The sequence below is a fragment of the Pseudorca crassidens genome, chromosome X, assembly GCF_039906515.1.
Source record: "Pseudorca crassidens isolate mPseCra1 chromosome X, mPseCra1.hap1, whole genome shotgun sequence".
Lineage (NCBI taxonomy): Eukaryota > Metazoa > Chordata > Mammalia > Artiodactyla > Delphinidae > Pseudorca > Pseudorca crassidens.
Genome location: NC_090317.1, coordinates 119969243 through 119991474, shown reverse-complemented (window position 1 = coordinate 119991474; position 22232 = coordinate 119969243). Strand labels below are relative to the sequence as shown.

The following is a 22232-nucleotide window of genomic DNA, read 5'->3' as shown; positions in this document are numbered from 1 at the left end:
CAAATCGGACCTAATGAAACTTAAAAGCTTTTGCACAGCGAAGGAAAACATAAGGAAGACGAAAAGACAACCCTGAGAATGGGAGAAAATATTTGCAAATGAAGCACCTGACAAAGGAGTACTCTTCAAAATTTACAAGCAGCTCACGTAGCTCAATATCAAAAAAACCAAACAACCCAATCCATATATGGGCAGAAGACCTAAATAGACATTTCTCCAAAGACGATATACAGACTGCCAACAAACGCATGAAAGGATGCTCGACATCACTAATCATTAGGGAAATGCAAATCAAAACTACAATGAGGTATCACCTCCCACCGGTCAGAATGGCCATCATCCAAAATCTACAAACAATAATTGCTGGAGTGTGTGGAGAAAGGGGAACCCTCCTGCACTGTTGGTGGGAATGTAATTTGATACAGCCACTATGGAGAACAGTATGGAGTTCCTTAAAAAACTAAAAATAGAACTACCATACAACCGAGCAATCCCACTACTGGGCATATACCCTGAGAAAACCATAATTCAAAAAGAGTCATGTACCACAATGTTCATTGCAGCTCTGTTTCCAATAGCCAGGACATGGAAGCAACCTAAGTGTCCATTGACAGATGAATGGATAAAGAAGATGTGGCACATACATACAATGGAATATTACTCAACCATGAAAAGAAAGGAAATTGAGTTATTTGTAGTGAGGTGGAAATACCTAGAGTCTGTCATGCAGAGCGAAGTAAGTCAGAAAGAGGAAAACAAATACCGTATGCTAACACATATATATGGAATCTAAAAAAAAATGGTTCTGATGAACCTAGGGGCAGGACAGGAATAAAGACGCCGACATAGAGAATGGACTTGCGGACACGGGGAGTCTCAAGGGTAAGGTGGGATGAAGTGAGAGAGTGGCATGGACATATATACATTACCAAACGTAAAATAGATAGCTAGTGGGAAGCAGCCGCATAGCACAGAGAGATCAGCTCGGTGCTTTGTGTCCACCTAGACGGGGGGGATAGGGAGGGTGGGAGGGAGACTCAAGAGGGAGGAGGTATGGGGATATATGTATATGTATAGCTGATTCACTTTGTTATAAAGCAGAAGCTAACACATCATTGTAAAGCAATTATACTCCAATAAAGATGTTAAAAAAAAAAAAGGAGAGAAGCTGCAGAGTGGGAGAAAATATTTGCAAAGCAAATGTCTGACAAAGGACTATCTGCAATATAGTAAAAATTCTCAAAACTTAACATTAAAAAAAGCAAACAGTCCAATTAGAAAATGGAAAAAAAAGAGAAAATGGCCAAAAGACATGAAGAAATATATCAGTGAAGAGGATATACAAATGACAAATAAGCACAGGAAAAGATGTTCAACATCATGAGCTATTGGAGAAATGCAAATTAAAGCCAAATGTGATATCACTACATACCTATCAGAGTAGGTGGATTAAACAATAGTGACCTCACTAAATGCTGCAGAGAAATGGGATCACTAATCCCTTGCTGATGGGAATGTACAGTGATACAGCCCCTCTGGAAAATAGTTTGACAGTTTCTTAAAAACACTAAATGTGTAACTACCATATGGGACCCAGTAATTATACTCCTGGGCATTTATCCCAGAGAACTGAAGATTTATGTTCATACAAAGGCATGTACACAAATGTTTATAGCAGCTTCATTCCTAATAGCCCATAACTGTAAATGATACAGATGCCCTTCATTGGGTGAATGGTTAAACAAACTGGTACATCCGTATCATGAAATACTACTCAGCAGTATAAAGGAATGAACTACTGATGTACACAACAACCTGTATGGATCTCCAGAGATTTATGCTGAGTGAACAAAGACAGTCCTGAATGGTACATATTATGTGATTCCATTTATATAACTTTTTTTAAATGACAAAATTATAGACATGGACAACAGATTAGTGGTTCTCAGGGGTTGAGGGGGCAGGGGTGGGAAGGAAATGATTGGCTGTAAAAGGGTAGCATGAAGGTCCTTGTGGTGATGGCAGTGTTCTCTATGTTAACTGTGTCAAAGTCAGTAACCTGGTTTTGTTCTTTCATTATAGTTTTGTAAGATGTTACCGTTGTGGGGAACTGGGTAAAGGTTACACAGGGCCTCTGTGTATAATTTCTTACAACTGCATGTGAATCTATAATTATTTCAAAATAAAAATTTTAATTTAAAAGAAGTATTTTAGGGAAAAAATGATCTGAAAGGATCAGAGTCAGAAGAATCATAAATATTAAATAATGTAGCACTTTTGTATTTGGTGATGTTCTAAGGCCCTGGCCCAGTTTTGTTCTGAAATGGAGCCATGGAGGGATCCATGTGAGTCTCTGTACAGAGGTGTATGATTGACTTGTTACCTCAAGTACTGCTAATTTGAGATGCTATTCAGTGTATGCCCTTTGAGTACCTTTTGCCTCTGGTTTTCTGTTATACAGAAACTGGTTTTTTCATTTCAGTTCCAAGGTCATTTCCAACCACCATTAACTTTTATCATTTTGTTGCTGCAGTGGGTCCTCACCTAAGGACCAGAGTGTCTAGACACTGACTTGTTTTCCTGAGTGATTTTTCTCTTTGCCTATGTGATAGAGATTTCTTGCTGTTCCCTGATCCCTATCCCCTTCTTCTCTATGGTAGTAGAAACTCCATTTTTGAGGTGGGCACATGGCTGCCCAGAGTAGATGTTGCACTGCTTAGATTTCATTGTAGCTCAGTGTGGTTGTGTCACCAAGTACAAGCCTTATGTTTTGATTAAGCTGTACATTAAACAGAGCTATCATTTTGCTGTAACAAACACTTAGTGAATAGGTAAAATCAAATACTTTATATAAAAGCTGTGTGTTGTGGGTGGAATTGTGTCCCCGTAGAAAGATACGTTGAGGTCCTAACCCCCAGTACCTTGGAATGTGACCTGATTTGGAAGTAGGTCTTCGCAGATGTAATGAAGTTAAGATGAGATCATACTGGAGAAGGGTGGAATCCTAATTCACCCAGGAACAATGCCATGGGACGATGAAGATTGGAGTGATGTATTTACAAGCCAAGGAACCTCCTGGGGCTGCCAGAGGTTAGAAGAGAGGCATGGAACAGATTTTTCCTCAGAACCCTTGGAAGGAGCGAACCCTGCTGATGCCTTGATTTTGGACTTCCAGCCTCCAGAACTGTAAGGCAACAAATTTCTGTTGTTTTAAGCCACCGACTTTGTGGTATTTTGTCACAGCAGCCCTAGGAAAACCAGACACTGTTGTTTCAAAACTTCTTTTTGGTGTATTTAAGAAAAGTGGGTTGGGGACTTCCCTGGCAGTCCAATGGTTAGGACTCCATGCTTTCACTGTAGAGGGCCTGGGTTCAGTCCCAGGTCGGGGAACTAAGGTCCCACGTGCCGTGTGGCACAGCCAAAAAAAAAAGATAGCGTTGGGTATGCATAGGCTTCTTAATCTGAGTCCTGATATATTTGGACTGATTGTGCCTTACGTTTTTTTTTTTTTTTTTTTTTGGCCGTGCTGCTCGGCATGTAGCATCTTACCCCCATAAGGGATCAAACTGCATGTCTGCTGCAGTGGGAGCGCAGGGTCTTAACCGCTGGACTGCCAGGGAACACCCATCTTGCTTACATTTTTATTGCTGATTTGATGTGCTTGAATGTCAGCCAAAGTCTAAGGTAAATGGGTTGATGTAAGGATTGGGTGGTTTCCATGGAGACTTCTTGCAGGAGTCCTCCCTTTCTCAGTTCAACAGTTGTCAGGGAAACATCTAATTTCAGTTTGTGGGTCTGACAATTTGAGTGGCTCTTGGAAAAGGATATAGTTAAATCTTTTCAAATAAATTCAGAGCTTTTTAAGATTCCCTTCAAGTTATAGTAAGTTTTTCTGTTACTTAGACATATTAACTAGTCCTCTGCCTGAAGTGATCAAAGTACCGATTTGTTCATATGCAGAAAATGTTGATTTTGAGCTTTGCCAGGGAGGAAAGCTGAGGTTCAGAGAAAGAAAGGCCCAGAGCCAGAGATCTGGTTGTCTGATGCCACATGATTCTAGTCCATAATCTTCAGCATGCCCTACAGTAAGAGAGATCCAAGCGGCCTGCCCTGTACAAAACTGTTCACAGGCTGCAGAGTTGGCAGGCTCAGCACTGTGTGTTTATTGCTTCTAGTTAGGTATTGTTGAATCAGTGGCTGGCATTGGTGGTGGTCAAAGGGAATGGTTGTGAGAGCACAGATTCTAGATGTAAGCAGTTCTAATAAATCGGAATCCCTATTGTGACAGCTTCCCCATGGGGCTATGTACGAAACAGTCAGGTATGGTAGATTTCAAAATTCCCCCGATACTGTACAGCTCCTTTCATCAAGAGGTGGAGCCTGTGTCTCCATTCTTAGAGTCTTGGCTGGCCTTGTGACTTGGTTTGACCATAGTATACAGTAGAAGAGACCTTGGGTAAGTTCTGAACCTAGGCCTGAAGAAGGATTTCAGCTTCAGTTCTTGCTCCTTTGGGAACTTTGCCACCATGTGAAAAAGCCCAGGCTCACCGGCTGGAGGATGAGAGGCCATGTGGAGGAGAATGGAGGCGCCCAGTCAGCCCAAGGCTAACTGCGGAAGTATAAGGGAGTCCCACCTGAGTTCAGCAGAGTCTGGCTTAGACCGGTATCATTGCTCAGCTGAGCTCAGCCCACATTGCTGATCCCCAGAACTATGAACTAAATAAATGTTGTTTTAAAGTTTTGGGGTGGTTTGTTTTGCAGCAGTAAATGATTGATACAGCCAGGTTTGGATGCTCTGGACCAATCAAGGCTTGCCTTTGACCTGTCCTCTGTAACACCCAGGATTCTTAGTAACACTGTCCCATTAGTAACAGAAATTACCTGTGGGTAATTTAGGCAGAAAGGGAATTTATTGGCAGGATATTGGGTAGCTCAGTCTTTCTTTTGGAAAACTGGAGAAACATCTTGAAAAATGCACAGCTAAGGGGCAACAGTGCCAGAACAACAGGCTCATTACAGCACAGAATTGGTCCGGTGAGGATGCTGGAACTGTAGCTACTGAATATTGGATGCCTCCAGCCACACCACACATTGCCTGCCCTGGGCGTCGGGCGTGAGGCTGGGCACCTTGCCGCCCCTGGGCACTGGGGTTGCTGCTGTTTCCAGAATACAATGGTCTACTATTCCTGCTGCCTCACATCACTCATTACTGATTCAAACACCTGTGTGTTGTATCTGGCCACGCTTAGGTGCTGTCCCCATACCCTGATTGAGAAGAAATCACGAAAGTGGGTATCTCACGTTTTTAGCTTATTGAGCTGGAGGCAGGTGGAAAATTTCATAAACGTTGGCAAGGGGTTCTGATGCTGGGCAGCAAAAGAAAAGTGGCAAATGTTAATCAGTTTCTGTTCTGTACTCTGGTTAGCTTAGCTGGTTACAACACAGTTAGGATGGAGTGTGCTTTGTGGTTCATTCCTTGGTTCATTTGAGAGAATATACTGAGTTCTGAGGCTGTACCCTTTACACCTGCTCCTTCTCTCACACATGTGTGTCCATGGCCATTTGGAAAGCCAGGGAATCGTGGGACCTAATTTGTATTATCTGTGGCTGCCAAGGTGCAGATAGTTTGTATCTTTCAGTTGGTAAGCCCGATTCCATTCACTGCCATAGTGTGCTACCTAAGAGAACTGAATGGATGGTATCTTAGTGAACGTAAGGGGTTGCCTATTCGCTCAGTGAATTTGGTTCACATGACATCTCTAATAGAAATTGTCGGCGGCAAGATCTTTCAGTTCAGGTGGTTTCTCATTTTCCAGAATTTCTCTAATAACCTTTCTAAACCCTGAAGTACTTATCTGAAAAACCATTCATGTAGGATTAGTTTAAATGTTAGAAATGAAACATAAAAGAGAAAAGCATACTGCCTGGAGGGTGGGTAGCGGGGGTTTGAGGAATGTTCATCCTTTTTCCTCAGACTTCTTAGATACACACACCCCAATCAGATTATGTCTTACTTAGCTCAGGCTGCTGTAACAAAATACCACAAACTGAGTGGCTTATAAGCAACAGAAATTTACTTCTCCCATTTCTAGAGGCTGGAAATCTGAGATCACGGTGCTAACATGGCTGGGTTCTGGTGATGGCCCTCTTCTGGGTTGCAGACTGCCGACTTCTGGCTGTGTCTTCACATGGTGGGGAGCAGAGAGAGGAAGCAAGCTCTCTTGTGACTCCGTAAGGTACAAATTCCATTCCTGAGGGCTCCACCTTCATGACCTCATCTCATCCTAATCACCTTTCTTTTTTTGCCGCGCGGCTTGTGGGATCTTAGTTCCTTGACCAGGGACCGAACTTGTGCCGCCTGCAGTTCAAGCGTGGAGTCTTAACCACTGGACCGCCAGGGAAGTCCCCTTAATCACCTTTCAAAGGCCCCATCTCCTAATATCGTCACATTGGCGGGTAGGGTTTTAACATATGAATTTGGGGGGTTCACAGACGTTCAGTCCATAACAACAGATTAGAAACCCTTTGAGGGCAGGGACTCTTCTTTCTGCATCAATTATCTCTAAGTTGTCAAATCTTTAGGCATGACTTGTGAAAGTGGAGCGGACTTGGGAAAGAATACCTTGGGAGGAATCAGGACCTAGGTCTCAGCTCATCCATTGTGGTGGGGGCACCTGTTCAGGGGGACGGGTAGATTGTATCAGGTCAGGCAATGCAGTCTGTCTGGGCTGATGAATTAGTGTCTCCATGTGATTGAAGGGAGGACCCACCACTCCTGGGTCCTAGGGATGTCCCTCCTGGCAAGCACAGCTCATTGGCAGGAGATCTAAGAGCAGGGAAAGTTTGGGCATCAGGGAAGTGTCAGCAGGTAGCTGGGGGTGAGGTGCAGGACAAGGACAGACAAGTGAGAGCAAGGCCAGGCCTTCAGTGATGGGTGTCTGTCATGCTAGAGAGGGAAGAGGATGGACGTGTGTAGCTGGGGCATAGAAAGGGGATTTATTTGGTCATGGAAAGAGGTGGGTTTGGTCAATATAATGTAGCCACTGGGTCACAGTAGGAGCAATAGCATGATAGGCTTGGGGCTGGGTTCCAGCTAGCTGGGCTGAAGCCCCTTAAAGCCATCTGGATTTGCCATGATGATGCGGGGGACTGAGTGTGCTGGTTGTCACAAGGCCATGCTGGGTGGAGGAGAACTGTCTTGAACCGGGAGGGGCCGTCTCCAGCTTTGGTGCCCTGCAGTAGCCTGCTTTGATGGGGGTCAGCATCCTCAGAGAGGAGGTGAGTGGGGCGTTTGTTATTTTAACAGTTGGATAGGGTCTTCACTAGGAACTCGACAAAGAAACCCAATTAATGAAGTCAGGTTGCCTACCCCACCAGAAACTGCTGTGCCTGGTATAAGTTTAACTCTGCTGGAAGGTTCCAATCTGTCTGGGTTCATACTGGAGACTGAGAACTCTGGTGTGATCTGAGACTGAACTTGCACTTGTTCATTCCCTCTGAAGCATTTCAAGGATCTGTGTATAATAAACGGATGCTCCACTTACGTGAGATGTCCTGGCGTGCTCTGTTTGTCTCGCTAAGGCACTAGTTTCTTTATTCCTTTCTCTCTCATTTTTTTGGCACTAGTTTCTTTAAAAATGAAATGTGTGTATGAGTGTGTGCGCGCGCGCGCGTGTGCGCACAAGTATGTATAAAATAAAAGATATAAAATATAGAATGGAGCGAAATCAACAAACTTATAAAATACCAAATAACCTCAACCTGTAAGTTTATTTATGAAAAGCACTAAAAATGTCAGTAAACAAATTGAAAAGCGAACCCTTTGGCTGCTGAGGTAAGTCTGAGTTGCCAGAACCAGTAAAAGCTTTGTATGATCCTGGCAGCATGTGTGTTCACCTGAGATTTTGCCGCCTCCAGCAGTATGAAATACTGTGATGTGCAGAGGCTAGAAACCTGGGCCACAATCCCCAAAGTTTCTTTTGTAATCTGACCTGTAATTTGCATTTTAATTCAGTTCTAGTGTTAAGACTGCTTTTTTGTGTGTATATGTTTCCTTCATCTCATCAATTCCTGGTGTTTAAGAGAGTGCCTGGCGCACAGTCGGCCGTCAGTGAACATTAGTTCTTACTGGGGATTCTACTGTTCTCCTCCCCTAACCGTTCTCCTCCATCACAGTGACTCTCTTCTTGTGGTGGCGGGGGTGTTTCCTTTGTACCTCGGTGGTTCACCCCTGGTGCGCTCTTCCCCTCTCCTCCGCCTTGAGCTGTTAGATCCCGGTTTCTCCCTGGGCAGGTGCCAGCCCCGAGGAACTCCTGACCCTGATGAGGGTGCCCGCATGTGTGCAGCTGGCTTGGGCAGCTTCCAGAGCTGTGGCACTGGATGCCGAAGAAGGCCTAGATAACAAAAGTCATAATGAGAAATCATTGTTATCAAATCTCTTCACTACCTATAATCCTTCCTCATTCCAAAAGACGATCTAGGTACATGATGAAAAAAATCTGTAGAATCACTCTGTCAAACCTATATATGCCAGTCCACTGTGCAAAAACCAAAGAAGCTAGCCTGAGTGTTGAACTTCTTTGAATTCTTGTCTTTAAGAGCCGTATTAATATCATATTCGACCCCTTAGCATATTTTTGTCATTTTTTTTTTTTTTTTTTTGCGGTACGCGAGCCTCTCACTGTTGTGGCCTCTCCCATTGCGGAGCACAGGCTCCGGACGCGCAGGCTCAGCGGCCATGGCTCACGGGCCCAGCCGCTCCGCGGCATGTGGGATCTTCCCGGACCGGGGCACGAACCCGTATCCCCTGCATCGGCAGGCGGACTGTCAACCACTGCGCCACCAGGGAAGCCCCATATTTTTTTCTTTTAATACAAAAATGTTCCTTCTCTCTCCCCTGTCTCCCCGGCCCCCCAGACAAACCAAACCAAACCAAACCAAAACAAAACAGAGTACATTCAAAGCCCTGGAAGATATGTTGTACAGTTGGCCCTTGAACAACATGGAGATTAGGGGCGCTGATCCTCCGAAGTCGAAAATCCACATGTAACTTGGAGTATGCCCTCCATGTATGTGGTTCCTCCACATCTGTGGATTCAACCAGCTGCAGCTCGTGTAGTATTTACTATTGAAAAAAAATCCACGTTATAAGTGGACCTGTGCAGTTCAAACCTGTGTTCAAGGGTCAACTGTGTTTCTCTTTGCCTTTGCTTTCTTGACATTTGGTGATTACAAAATGATTTACCTGAGCTCACATCAGGTTCTTGCTATCCTTTAAAACTTAAAAATTTTTTGGGGGAATAGGTTGATATATTCACCTATAAGTCACAATTCAGAGGTACAAAGCAACATGCATAGGGGTTCTATTAGTGAGTGAAGAGTTAAGTCAAAGTAGGCATATTTAATTCATTCCGTAAGCCTTCCTAATGAGAAATCAGTGGGATGTGTGCTGTGGGGAATGCAAGGATGGTTTTTAAAAAGAAATCCAGGACTTGCCCTCAAGAGACTTATAGCCTTGTTTTAGGGGGATGTAGCAGGTATCCTCAGAACCATAATACAAGTAAGTGCCAGAGGGAGAGGTTCAAACCATAGTTTTAGCTTTCACCCGTACAATTCCTTTTTTTAGAATTTTTGGATCTAGAGAAAGCTTTGTGTTCTATATAGTCTGACTGCTTCATTCCAGTAGATGACATGGAAGACCGAGGGAGGTCAGGTGCCTTCTTCATGGTCACCCAGCTAGATAGAGCTACCTTTGACAAAGACGACTAGTTTTTATAAAGCAAGCTGCTATTAAAAAATACCTTGAGAGGGCTTCCCTGGTGGTGCAGTGGTTGAGAGTCCGCCTGCTGATGCAGGGGACATGGGTTCGTGTCCCGGTCCGGGAAGATCCCACATGCTGCGGAGCAGCTAGGCCCGTGAGCCATGGCCACTGTGGCTGCACGTCCGGAGCCTGTGCTCCGCAACGGGAGCGGCCACAACAGTGAGAGGCCCGCATACCACAAAAGAAACCACAAAAAACCTTGAGACAAATGACAATGAAAACACAACTGTACAAAATCTATGGGATGCAGCAAAAGCAGTCCTAAGAGGGAACTTCATAGCGACACAGACCTTCCTCAGAGAAACAAGAAAAATCTCAAATAAACAACCTAACCTACCACCTAAAAGAATTAGAAAAAGAACAACAAACAAAACCTGAAGTCAGAAGGAGGGAAATAATAAGGATCAGAGAAGAAATAAATAAAATAGAGATCAAAAAAATGATAAAGCAAGCTGCTGCCTTGTCCTATGTTGACAACTTAGAGGAAACAGCACTTTGTGTGTGTGAAATCTGGGCTTGGTGAGGGAGGACTTTTGCAGCTTTCTCCAGGTGGGCACTTTGTTTTGAAATCGCCCTTCGAGCAGGTGACAGGTGAATGGTTTTGGGGTATGTCTATACTAGTTCTTGCTGACGTGGGTTTAGTCTCTTTTTAAAAAAAATTATTAATTTATTTTAATTTATTTTATTTTTGGCTGCGTTGGGTGTTCATTGCTGTATGCAGGCTTTCTCTAGTTGAGGCAAGCAGGGGCTAATCTTCGTTGCTGTGCGTGGGCTTCTCATTGCGGTGGCTTCTCTTGTTGCGGAGCACGGGCTCTAGGTGCCCTGTCTCAGTACTTGCAGCTCACGGGCTCAAGAGCGCAGGCTGAGTAGTTGTGGCACATGGGCTTAGTTGCTTTGCAGCATGTGGGATCTTCCTGGACCAGGACTCAAACCTGTGTCCGCTGCATTGGCAGGTGGATTCTTAACCACTGTACCACCAGGGAAGTCCAGGCTTTGTCTCTTTCTCTTTACAACTTTTCTGAATTCATTTTTAAAAATAGATCATACATTCACATGATTCAAAATTCAAAAGGTACAAAATGAAATACAGTAAACTCTTCCCTACCCCTGTACCCTAGCCAACCTATTCCCTTCCCTGGAAGCAGCTGCAGCCAAGCTTGTTAGCTTCAATTTCCAGAGATAGTATATGAATATATAAGTCAATGCATCTAGATTCAACCCCTTTAAAAAACATACCTGCCATGCCCTATTGTGCATCTTGCTTTTTTCTTTTCAGCAGTTTAACCTAACGATCTTTCCATATGAGTGCACAAAGAGCTTCCTCATTCTTTTTTATTTGGTGGCTTTTGTGGCAAACAACTGAATCCACTCCAGATGGTTAAGTCAAAAAGGTATTAGGATTTTTAGGTAACTCATGGAATCGTTTGGAGGTCTGGAAGAAGAGGGCGCATCTAACTTTCCAGAAACAATGGCCAAGCCGTGCGTAGTTCTAGTATTCGGTGGGAGCCACCCATGCTCCTGCCTGTACTGAGCAGCAGGTAGCAGGGATTTGACTGGACTGCAGTTGCTTCCACCGTCATCCTGAGCCAGGAAGGCAGCTTCCCCTGCAAAAGTAGAAGCTCTGAGCAGAGTCTCTTGTCTTACACTTCTTACTTCTCAAGCAAAGTCTTGTGTGGATATTCCCATCAATGGAGACCTGGTCACATGTTTGCAGTTTAGCTGCAAAGGAGCCTAGGAATTGGATTCTCAGCTTTCAAGCTGGGATGTGAGATTTGTAATATGAGAAATTTCTCAGTAGAGAAAGGCTTTTTAAGAGATGATGGGCGATCACAGATATGACAGATCTCTACCAGAGCTGCCTAGAATTCTGTTGTGCGAATGAACCACGATTGATTAATATTTTAGATGATGGACCTCTAGGTGTTTTCAAATCTGTATCTTAGATGATACATATTGAATGAACTTGTACGTATGTCATTTTGCTTGTATAAAGTGGAATGTAAATTCCTAGAGGTAGAATCGCTAGGTCCACAGTTTGATTATAATTATTATTTTTTACTGTAATTTTTATGGATGTTGCCAAATGGTCTCTATACTGTTCTGTGCTCCCATTGGCAGTGTGTAAGTTCCTAGTTTTTTGCCCAGAGTCTTTTCCCTGTTCAGATTCCATGTGAGCCAGAGTGGCAGGTTGGGTCTTCCCTACTACTGGGGTGAGTTTTGGCCTTGGGCCACAAATGTTGACAAGCTGGATCTGGGGTCATAACCTCTGCCATTCATTCATTCATTCATCTATCAATTAATTATCTTGGCTGGATTCGGTCTGCAATTTAGTATAGGCTCTCTGGTCCTAAATTAAATGGCATCTTGGGGGATCTGAAAGATAATGGAGCTTCCAAAATTGATTTGCAACTTGGGAGTAGCTTACATGTTGGGAGATCTTGGATCATTATGTGTTGACAGATGCATAGGGATGTTTTCAAAGAATGGTTATGAAGGTTTATAACACCTTCTTCTTTTAAAACTAAAAAGCAAATAAGTGAAATAAGACAGTTGAAGACAAATACTGTATGGTATCATTTATATATGGAATCTAAAAAAAGAAAAAAATACGTTGAGCTTATAGAAACAGAATGGAATGGTGGTTGCCAGGGGTTGTGGGGTACAGGAAATAGGGAGAGTCACTGGTGAAAGGGTACAAACTTTCAGCTCTAAGATGAATAAGATACGAGATTCTGCTGTATAACATGGTGATTGTAGTTGATAGTGGTATTGTGTAAGTGAAATTTGTTTAGAGAGTAGAACTTAAGTGTTCTTACACACACAAAAAAGGTAAATATGAGAGGTGATGAATGTGTCAATTAACTCGATGGTAGGAATCCTTTCACAGTCTATACGTACATTAAGTCATCACACTGTACACTTTACATATGTGACAATTTTATTTGTCAATTATGCTACCTCAATAAGGCTGAGAGAAGCAAAATATCATTTTTAGCATGTGAATTATTGCATAGATTTTGCTCATATCTGAAATATGGCTCTAGTTGGTTGTTGTGGAAGTTTACAGTAATGTAGGAAGCCTTAGTGCAAAAGCTCCTGAAAAATTTAAACAAATGTATATAAATGGGTGGAAAATGGGTGGGGATACATGTGTGTTCTTTTCTTCTACTGGAAATGTTCACTCTTTAAGTTGGAATTTACTTAGTGTGGCTGATTAGTTTAGGAAAATACCTTTCTGCCCGGCTTTGAGCGTATCTGCAGGATGTCATGCCTCTGGGAGGCAGTGTCTTATCAGGGCTTGCTAACCCTTTCTGTAAAGGGCCCGGTAGTAAATATTAGGCTTTGCGGGCCAAGAGGCAAAATTGAGGATATTGTATAGGTACTTATATGACAAGAGAGAAAGCAAACTTCCACAAAGTTTTTATTGACAAAATTCAAAATATGATAATTGAGTACAAGTGTTTTTTTGCGGGGGTGGGGGATTAATACAGATCTACTAGTAAGAAGCATGGAATTCTTGTTTTGGGGATAACATTTTACCTCATAGAATTCAAAGTTAGTGTTCCCTATCATCAGATTGACTACAAATGTTCATCTGTAAAAACCATTCTCAGCACATACAAGACCAGGCAGTGGGCCAGATTTGGCTTGTGAACATCAGTTTTCCAACCCCTGATGTAATAGAAAAACCTTTACATTTGGACCCAGGCCCATGTAGGTCTGAGTACTGGCTCTGAACCTGTGACCTTGAACATCTCACTGAACTTTCTGAGTTGTGGCATTTATTTGTGCATAAACTGGAGGTAAGGATAGCCACCTCATGGAATAAATATCATCCCCATGTTTGTTACGATTTTTGTGTTAAGATTCCAGTTCTGTAGATGCTGATGTAATTTAGCTAGACTTACTTGCAATTAGTATTGGGCAGAGTCAAAAGCTGATTTGTCAGGGGATAGAATTTTCAAATGGTCTCAATGTACTATGTGAAAATATGTTTTTGCAGTGGAGAGATCTAGCAGTCACCCTCTTAAGCAAATGGCCAAGCTTGGCAATTAGTGGTGGGATGTTCTGAAAGTATGTACCCCTCACTGTTGTGTACCTCTTACTGTATCACAGTACCACCTGTGTGGTGTTCTTGCCAGAAATGTTTGACTTGAATGTTATCCCAAGGAAACAGAAATCCAAAATGTGGAACATTCTGCAGGACAACTGGCCTGAACTCTTGAAAGGATTCAGTGTCAGTGAAGAACGGAGGTGGGATTGTTTTAGATTAGGGAAAGACAGAGGAGACATAAGATAAAAATGTAATGCACAAACATTGATTAAATCCTGGATGGGAGAGGGGAAATTCAGTTCTATAGGCCATTTTTAAGACGATTGAGGACATGAGAGTATGGACCATATGTTGTGTGATAATATTAATGTTGACTCCCTCAGATGTGGTGATGATGGGGGGATAGTGTAGGAGAATAGTCCTGTTTTGGTAGGTGAATAGTAAACTATTTAGAGGTGGGGGAGGGAGGAAAAAGAGGCAGGGAGGAAAAGGGAGTTGGAGGAGGATGAGAGAGAGAGAAAAGAGTAAGTCGTTTCGTTCAGCACGGCTTACTTCCTGTCTTGGCACTGAGTGTGGTACTTTCAGTGGGGAGGTGCCCAGGATACTTTAATAAGTACTTTCAGGTATTAGTGGGCTTCCGTGTCTGAAATCACACGTGAGCCCTGAATGTCTGTTTTCTCTTTAACGGGGTGGGGCTTTGGCTTAGGCATGTGCTGGGGCGCCTCATGTTGGGTGATCAGATCTGGGGGTTCGTATTTTCTCGGGTGGCTCACCCAGGTCCCTCTGGACTGAAAGTCCCTCTTGATATTTGGAACGTTTACATGAGTGGGAAAGGAAAACCCAGGACAGTGGACCTCACTCTTCAGCTCTTTCCCGAGAGGCTGAGGTACAACTTTTACACATGTACTTCAAATCCTCTTTATTTCTGTTTTCGAGGGGGCCTGTATGGAGGCTGGCGTCTCCTGGGGGTATGCTAAGCAAAGGAGGCTGGAGGCAGAAGGCCGTGATGCATCTTTAGCACACTGAGTGGCTGGAGAACCACTGAGGTGTTCTAGATGGCGAGGCCAAGGGCCAGGGGTAGAGGCCGAGGGCCGGGGTAGAGGCCCAGGGCCAAGGGTAGGGGCCGAGGGCCAGGGGAAGGGGCCGAGGGCCAGGGGTAGGGGGCCGAGGGCCAGGGGTAGGGGCCGAGGGCCAGGGCAAGGGTCTGCGGGCCAGGGGTAGGGGCCGAGGGCCAGGGGAAGGGGCCGAGGGCCAGGGGTGGGGGCCAAGGGCCAGGGCAAGGATCTGCGGGCCAGGGGTAGGGGCCGAGGGCCAGGGGAAGGGGCCGAGGGCCAGGGGAAGGGGCGGAGGGCCAGGGGTAGGGGTCAAGGGCCAGGGGAAGGGGCTGAAGGTCAAGGGAAGGGGCGGAGGGCCAGGGGAAGGGGCCAAGGGTCAGGGGAAGGGGCTGAGGGTCAGGGGAAGGGGCTGAGGGCCAGGGCAGAGCATGGTGTAGTCTGATCCTCATTCTCTGACCCTGCCTGGTCCCTCCTAGCTGACTGAGCAGGGAGGGGACAGAGCAGCTAATACGCTGTTACATTCCTGCAGGAGCTCTTCAACCTCTATGGTGTGAGATGACTAAAGCCCATTTAGCAGTCACTTGTAAAAGTAATTACAAGATGAGAGAAAGAAGAGCATTCTGGGACTATGGGCTGTGAAAGCCAATTAATTCAACAAACATTCGTTGAGCAACCGACTATGTAGTAAGCATCGTAAAGTATTAGTCCTGGGGGATACAAATGATAAAGATATACTCTTGCCTTGTGCTGGGCACTTGAGGGGTATGGGAAAGAGATGCGGTACAGGGGAGACAATGACCAGAATAGTGATTTTGCTCTATTAAAAGGCTAGTGATGTGACAGAAAAGTAGTGAAAAGGACTATGGGAATACAGAATGGAATTGACTGTGGTTTCAAAGATAAGGTTGGTCTTGAGGTGATTTGAAGAAAGAGTCTGGTGGGTAAAGATGTGGGGAAGGGGGACTTTCCTGGTGGTCCAGTGGGTAAGACTCTGCACTCCCAATGGAGGGGGCCTGGGTTTGATCCTTGGTCGGGGAACTAGATCCCACATGCATGCCGCAACTAAGAGTCTGCATGCTGCAACTAAGAAGTCCGCATGCCACAACTCAGAAGTCCACATGCCGCAACAAACATCACATGTGCCGCAACTAAGACCCAGCGCAGCCGGAAGGAAGGAAGAAAGGGAGGGAGGAAAGAAAAGAAAGAAAGGAAAGAAAGATTTAAAAACAAACAAACAAAAAAGAAGTGGGGAGACATCCAGCTTCCAGGTGAGAGACATGCCAGGTGCTGAGAGGCCTGCATGGCTGTCCTGTGTTGAGAGGCCGGTTGGCATCTGGAGTGGCTGAAGCCTTGGATGCAGGAAGGGGAGGAGACAAGCTTGTTGGCAAGGTAGTTTGGGCCAGACGAGAGGGCTCAAAACCATGCTCAGGGCTCTGGGTTTTACAAGAAAGGGCACGAGGAGCCCCGGAAGCCTGCTTGAGTTGGGGGGGCGGTCTTGTTTTAATAAGATATCTTGGAGGGAATGTGGAGTATGGTGTGTGAGGTCTCAGGAGTCTGGGGGCCGGACTTGAAGGAGTAGGTTTGTGAGCAGAGACTATGAACTTGGGGAGCTGTGGTGGAGGGAGAATAGAAAATAGGGGTCCACTAATGTTCTTGGAGAATTCTTCCAACCCCTCACGCCAGGACGTTGAATTTTTAAATCTCTCTGAGGAAGTCTTTAAAAATACTTGAAGGAGGAAGCTTATTCAAACCTTTGAACAGTTTTGAAAATTTATTACATTTCAGCTCGGAAGGAAAGTATTATTTCAGGCAAACTGGAACGGGTGTGGACTGATTACTCAGCACAGCCACTTAATCTTTCAGAATTAGGTAGGAGGGAAGCTATTTTAGTGGCCTTCCATCTTCTTCCAGAACTTGGTCCAGGTTCCTCCCAAATGGTCAGTGAATTTTTCTGATGCGTGTCCAGCACCCCGACAGTTGAGCGTACATCTGTAGGCTGTGAGGAAGTTGATTTCATCCATTCCTTTTTTTTTTTTCATCCCATCTCTTGCCTTCCACCTGAGAAAACAAACATGAGTCCATAGGTTCTTGTTATGTGTTAGAACTTTGCACAATGTGTAACCTAAGATGGGTCCAGCTGAGAGGGTTGCAGGTTTGGAGTTTAGACTAAAGAAGAGGAGTGGAGTCTTTTCATTTTTTCTTTATTTTGAGAAAATCTTGGCAACTGGGACTGTTTGAAGGAGCAGTTACATAAAATATCTCCTGCTAGTTGAGTATCTGGGATAAAGCACCACAGTTTTTTCTTTAGATTGCATTAAAACGTTTCTACCCACAATTTAGAACTTTTCCACGGAGAATTTAGATTTAGAACATTTTGAACCTCAATAAAGAAAAAAAACTTACAGAATTAACCTGCAGTTTGGACTGAGAAGTCTCAAGCTTACGAGATTCCATATGTAAGTTCCAAAGGCCTATAATTTATCATCCTTGCGGCTTGACTATTTCAGAAAGTTCTTGGCATGTCTCATGGAGGTTTGGTGTACAAAGAGCAAGAAGAGTGGCCTATGGGCTTACCTCACTTATGTGTGTATATTCTACATTGGCTACAAAGCAGTGATTCTACTGGTATATGGGAGCAAAGGACAGATTCCAAGGTAAATGAGGCGGTTTACTAATGCCAGATTTGGGTGTTAGTCTCGAAGTACCACAGTGAATATTTTAGCAGCAATTTCAGTTACCTTTAGTTAAGAGCTTTTCTAGTTCTGTGTGATAGTTGTGCTAAAGGAAGGTTACCTTGATAATAAATTAACACTGACTGAAATATAGTTGTTAAGTTGTTCACGTGGCAACGATTACAGTTTCTTAATATTAGGAATTACTCTGCAAGACACCTATATTGATGATGTTAGTTTTTTTCCATGTATAGGCAATCCTGTATCCGAAGATGTGTAATTTATTTATTCACAGTAAGGAATGTATTATAAAACACAATTACTTGAGCTTCCCTGGTGGCACAGTGGTTAAGAATCCGCCTGCCAATGCAGGGGACATGGGTTCGAGCCCTGGCCCGGGAAGATCCCACATGCCACGGAGCAACTAAGCCTGTGTGCCACAACTACTGAGCCTGCGCTCTAGAGCCCGCAGGCCACAACTACTGAAGCCTGCACACCTAGAGCCTGTGCTGCGCAACAAGAGAAGCGATGGCAGTGAGAACCCCGCGCACTGCAACGAAGAGTAGCCTCCGCTCGCGGCTACTAGAGAAAGCCCGCACACAGCAACGAAGACCCAATGCAGCCAGAAAAACAAACAAACAAACAAACAAACAACTCAGTTACTTTTTATTTGTGAGGGTTGCTTCATTCACTTGATGGAGAATTTTTTGGACTGTATACTGTATGCCTATCCTTGCGCTAGGAGATAAATAGAAATTAACCATTGCCCTTGGAGAGAAGACATTTTAATGGGAGGCAGAGATAAACAGATAATTATAATATTTGATAAGTGCTGAAATAGACATTAAAAAGCTTGAATTGGAGAATTTCTAAATGTATACAAACATACACAGTAGGAGGATGAGCCCTCACAAACCCGTCACCCAACTTCAGGCATTTTCAACTCTCAGTAATGCTTGTTTCACCCATACTCTCCAGTTACTCCCTTTCCTCCTTTTATTTTGGAGCAAATCCAAGACAATAAGGTATCATGTGATAGACATTTATAGACATTTGAATAGTCAGAGAGTACACTGGGAAAAGAGACTATACCTGGTGAGTTGAGAAGGAGCTACAGAGCAGTAACATTTGAGTTTAATCTAGTGGGGAGTGAGGATGTTCTAGGTCGAGGTGAATGGAATGGAACCCAATAATTATTGAACACCGTTAAGCATCATATCAGGTTCATTTAGTACATTATTTAATTTTTTCCCTCATAGTCTTATGGGAGAGACAATATCTCTATTTTATCAATATATACGAGGAAACTAGATTTCAGCCTGACCAACCTTGACTTCAAGGCTGTTTAGTTTCCCATCTTCTGCACCGTGTACCTTAGGCACAGAAATGTAGAAGATCAGGATGTGCTTGGGAAAGCAGGAGAAGCTGAATGCAGCTACAGAATTGTGTGCATGTGTGTGTCCAGAGATGAAACTAGAGAAGCTGCTCAGGGCCAGGTTGTGAAGGAAGTTTAATGCTGCACTAAGAAGATAGGATTTTGTCCTGAGGTGGTGGGGATCCAGGCTGAGATGCCTTTAAGCATGAGAACAGTATTGTTAGCTTTTAAAAGGCAGATATGCAGGCACTATGGAGGATGAACTGGAGTTGGAAGATGAGCTGAGGAGAGACTGGTTCGAGAAAATTATTTGTTCAACCACTATTTATTAAGCATAATCAACGTGGCAGGGAAAGGAACTGGTGAGCAAGACACACATCTCCCTATTTCATGGAGCTTAGCCTAGTAGAGAATCAGTTACGTGCAAATGGCCTATTGTGATGTGATTTTATAATAAGAAATATATATTTGGTCTTCAACCCAGTTCCTGGCACAGAGCTTCAAAAACCCTTGGGATTTCCTGTGATAAGAGCAATAAAAGTGTCTTTTATGTTAACGAGGTGACTTTTGGAAAAGTCCCTAGGTAACAAGGTTGGAAGCTGCTTCCAGGGAACCAGATGGCTAGAGGGTTGGAACTTTCAGTACTCCCCCGCAATCCCCACCGAAACTGGAAACCATACAGATGTCCAGTGGCAGGGGATAAATAATACTGAGTGACAACAAAAATGAGTGAACCACAGTTTCACTCAACAACTTGGAAGAATGTCACAAACAAGTTTAGAAACAAGCAAGACTAATCTGTAGTATTAGAAGTTAGGAAAATGACGGGTGGGTAGTGACTGAAAGGAGCTTCAAAGGGGGGCTTCTAGAGGCTTGTAAGTTTGGATTTCTTTCATTTTTTTAAAAAAATTATTTATTTGGCTGCGCCAGGTCCTAGCTGGGGCATGCGGGATCTTCGTTGAGGCACGTGAGATCTAGTTCCCTGACCTGGGATTAAACCCAGGCCCGCTGCATTGGGAGCGTGGAGTCTTAACCACTGGACCACCAGCGAAGTCCCTGTTTCTTGATCTGGGTGCTCGTTATGTAGTTGTATTCAATTTGTGAAAACGCATCTAACTACATACTATACACTTATTTGTATGCTTTTCTGTTTGTATATTATGCTTTTCTATAGGAATATACTTCAATAAAAAGCTAAATATATAAATTATTGGAAAAAAGTTTAAGTTTCAAGAGCAACATTTCTTCTAGAAACAAATTCTGATAATAAGTATTGATGCCTCCTTGTACACCTGAGGAAAACTGACACACTATTATATGAAAGTCACACTTTAAAAGAGAAACCTGTCCCTGTACAGTAATTTGTGTGAATTCTATTAAAAAATAAAATATGTCACGATGGCCAGGTGAGATATTAGGAAGGATTAAGGCAAGGCAAAGGAGAAGATAGCCTTGATTTGGCAGATGGTTCTGTGATAGATGTGAATGTGGTTAGCATCGAAGATAAGTTTCTGATTTGGGATATGGAATTGTTGATGCCAGCAACTGAGGCGAGGGCTGCTGGAAGATCTGTAGGTTCAAGGATATGTGGGGAAGGGCAAATGAGTAGGACTTATTTAATTTATGTTATGTCTGAGATGGCTTAGGGTATCCACGTAGAGTTGTCCAGTAGGGTTTTGGAAAAGTGCATGAAGTATCTGAGTTGTTAGGTTTGGAGAGAGCGGTTTGGTGATCATTAGCATTTGGATTGTCACCCATGCCTGGGCCACACCACTGACCAATTAAAGCAGAATCTTTGGGGGTGGAGGCTAGGTCTCTATTTTTCAAAAGCTCCTCGGGTTATTCTAATATGCAGCTAGAATGGGAACAAAATAAACAAGTAGACCAAAAAATTAGACAATGGCATGTTTATTGAATGGACACTGTTGTGGGCACTACTACTTTAGCCTTCATGAGGTAAGTACCTGTTTACACTTAAGGGGAGACTGAGGCACGAGAGATAAGTAACTTGCCTTAGGTTATACAGGTAGCCGGTTGGTGCTAGGGCCAGGATTCACACCTAAGTCATTTACTCCAAGAACTGTTCTCTTTACCATAACACCCTATTGCTTCTCCACTCAAGAATGAATCCGGGAGGGTTGAGACTTTGGAATGACAGTGCGAGAAACTCAGCAGATCCTCTTTCCAGTGAAAGAGCCTCTTAACTGGTAAAAATTGTAAAGGATAATCATTTAAAGTCTCTGGAAATTGACCTGAAGACATACAGCAAACGTAGAAACATTTATTCAAGAAAATCTCCTAAATCTTAGTAAGAACAGTGAGCCAGCAGCCTCTGAGCCACGACCTCTTCCTCTCCCCACCCCCACCAGTTCCACATGGTGGAGGCTCTGTTTTCCGTGGGTCTAGCTGAGAAGACAGGACTCACTCCCCCCAACCCCAGCTCATAGTCTAGGGCTAGGAGAGGTGGACTGTGGGCTACTGGAAGTACCAGAAGTACCAACAGGAGAAAGAGAGAGAGGGCCAGAAAAATATTTGAAGAAATAATAGTGAAAAACTACCCGAGTTTGATGACAAACAGTAGTCTTCACATCCAAGAAGCCCAGCTCTGTCCTGACTCCTTCTGTGGCTGCCAGTCTCGCTGTGACTGCAGGCAGGGGATGCCTGCAATACAGTGAAAATACCTGGAATGCGGGTGGGAGAGAATGGAAGTAAGGCCACTTAAAATGCCACAAAGCTTGCTGTTTTTCCTGAGATTCAGCTGTTTTTCTTGAATAAACACTCCCCGCATTGCTGCAGACTTTTGGTTAATTTCCAGAGTTGTGTCCATTTTTGTTGGTTTCTCATTGCTCTGATGGAGGAGAGAATTTTTGGAGACCCTTATTCTGCTATTTTTTGTTGACATCCCAGTTGAATTTTAATAGGAATTTTCTTCAGATTACTTAGTGTCTGTTTATAGTTTGTTCTGAAAGTGTTTGTTAGGTTAATTATTGGAAGTCTAAAACTCTATCCATAGGACCAACTAAGAATAATAATAAAAAATGCACAGTGTATCTTTATAGCAGAATATTACACAGTTGTTAAAATAAAGTGGTAATTTTAACTGCGCGCTAGAGAAAAATATTCAGGGGATGATGCTAAATGAAAAGCAAGTTGCAAAATAGTATGTGGTATTCTATTTTCATAAAGTTTGAATAAGCAACAAGAAAAACAGGTGTGTGCTATATATATATGCTGAGAACATTTCTAGGAGAAATGA

General features: G+C 43.6%; 1 protein-coding gene across 5 annotated transcripts in view; it reads left to right on the top strand.

The window, feature by feature from the left end:
- REPS2 (RALBP1 associated Eps domain containing 2) overlaps positions 1-22232 on the top strand; it is a 232759-nt gene that overhangs the window by 42585 nt on the left and 167942 nt on the right. Inside the window, exon 1 of one of the 5 annotated variants that reach the window (XM_067722168.1) lies at positions 1151-1867. The exons of the other annotated variants lie outside the window; for them this stretch is intronic. Within the exon in view, the coding sequence (XP_067578269.1) occupies positions 1865-1867 (3 nt within the window). The 5' untranslated portion in view covers positions 1151-1864. Of the gene's footprint in view, positions 1-1150; positions 1868-22232 lie in introns of those variants that run through there. 5 annotated transcript variants of the gene reach the window in all.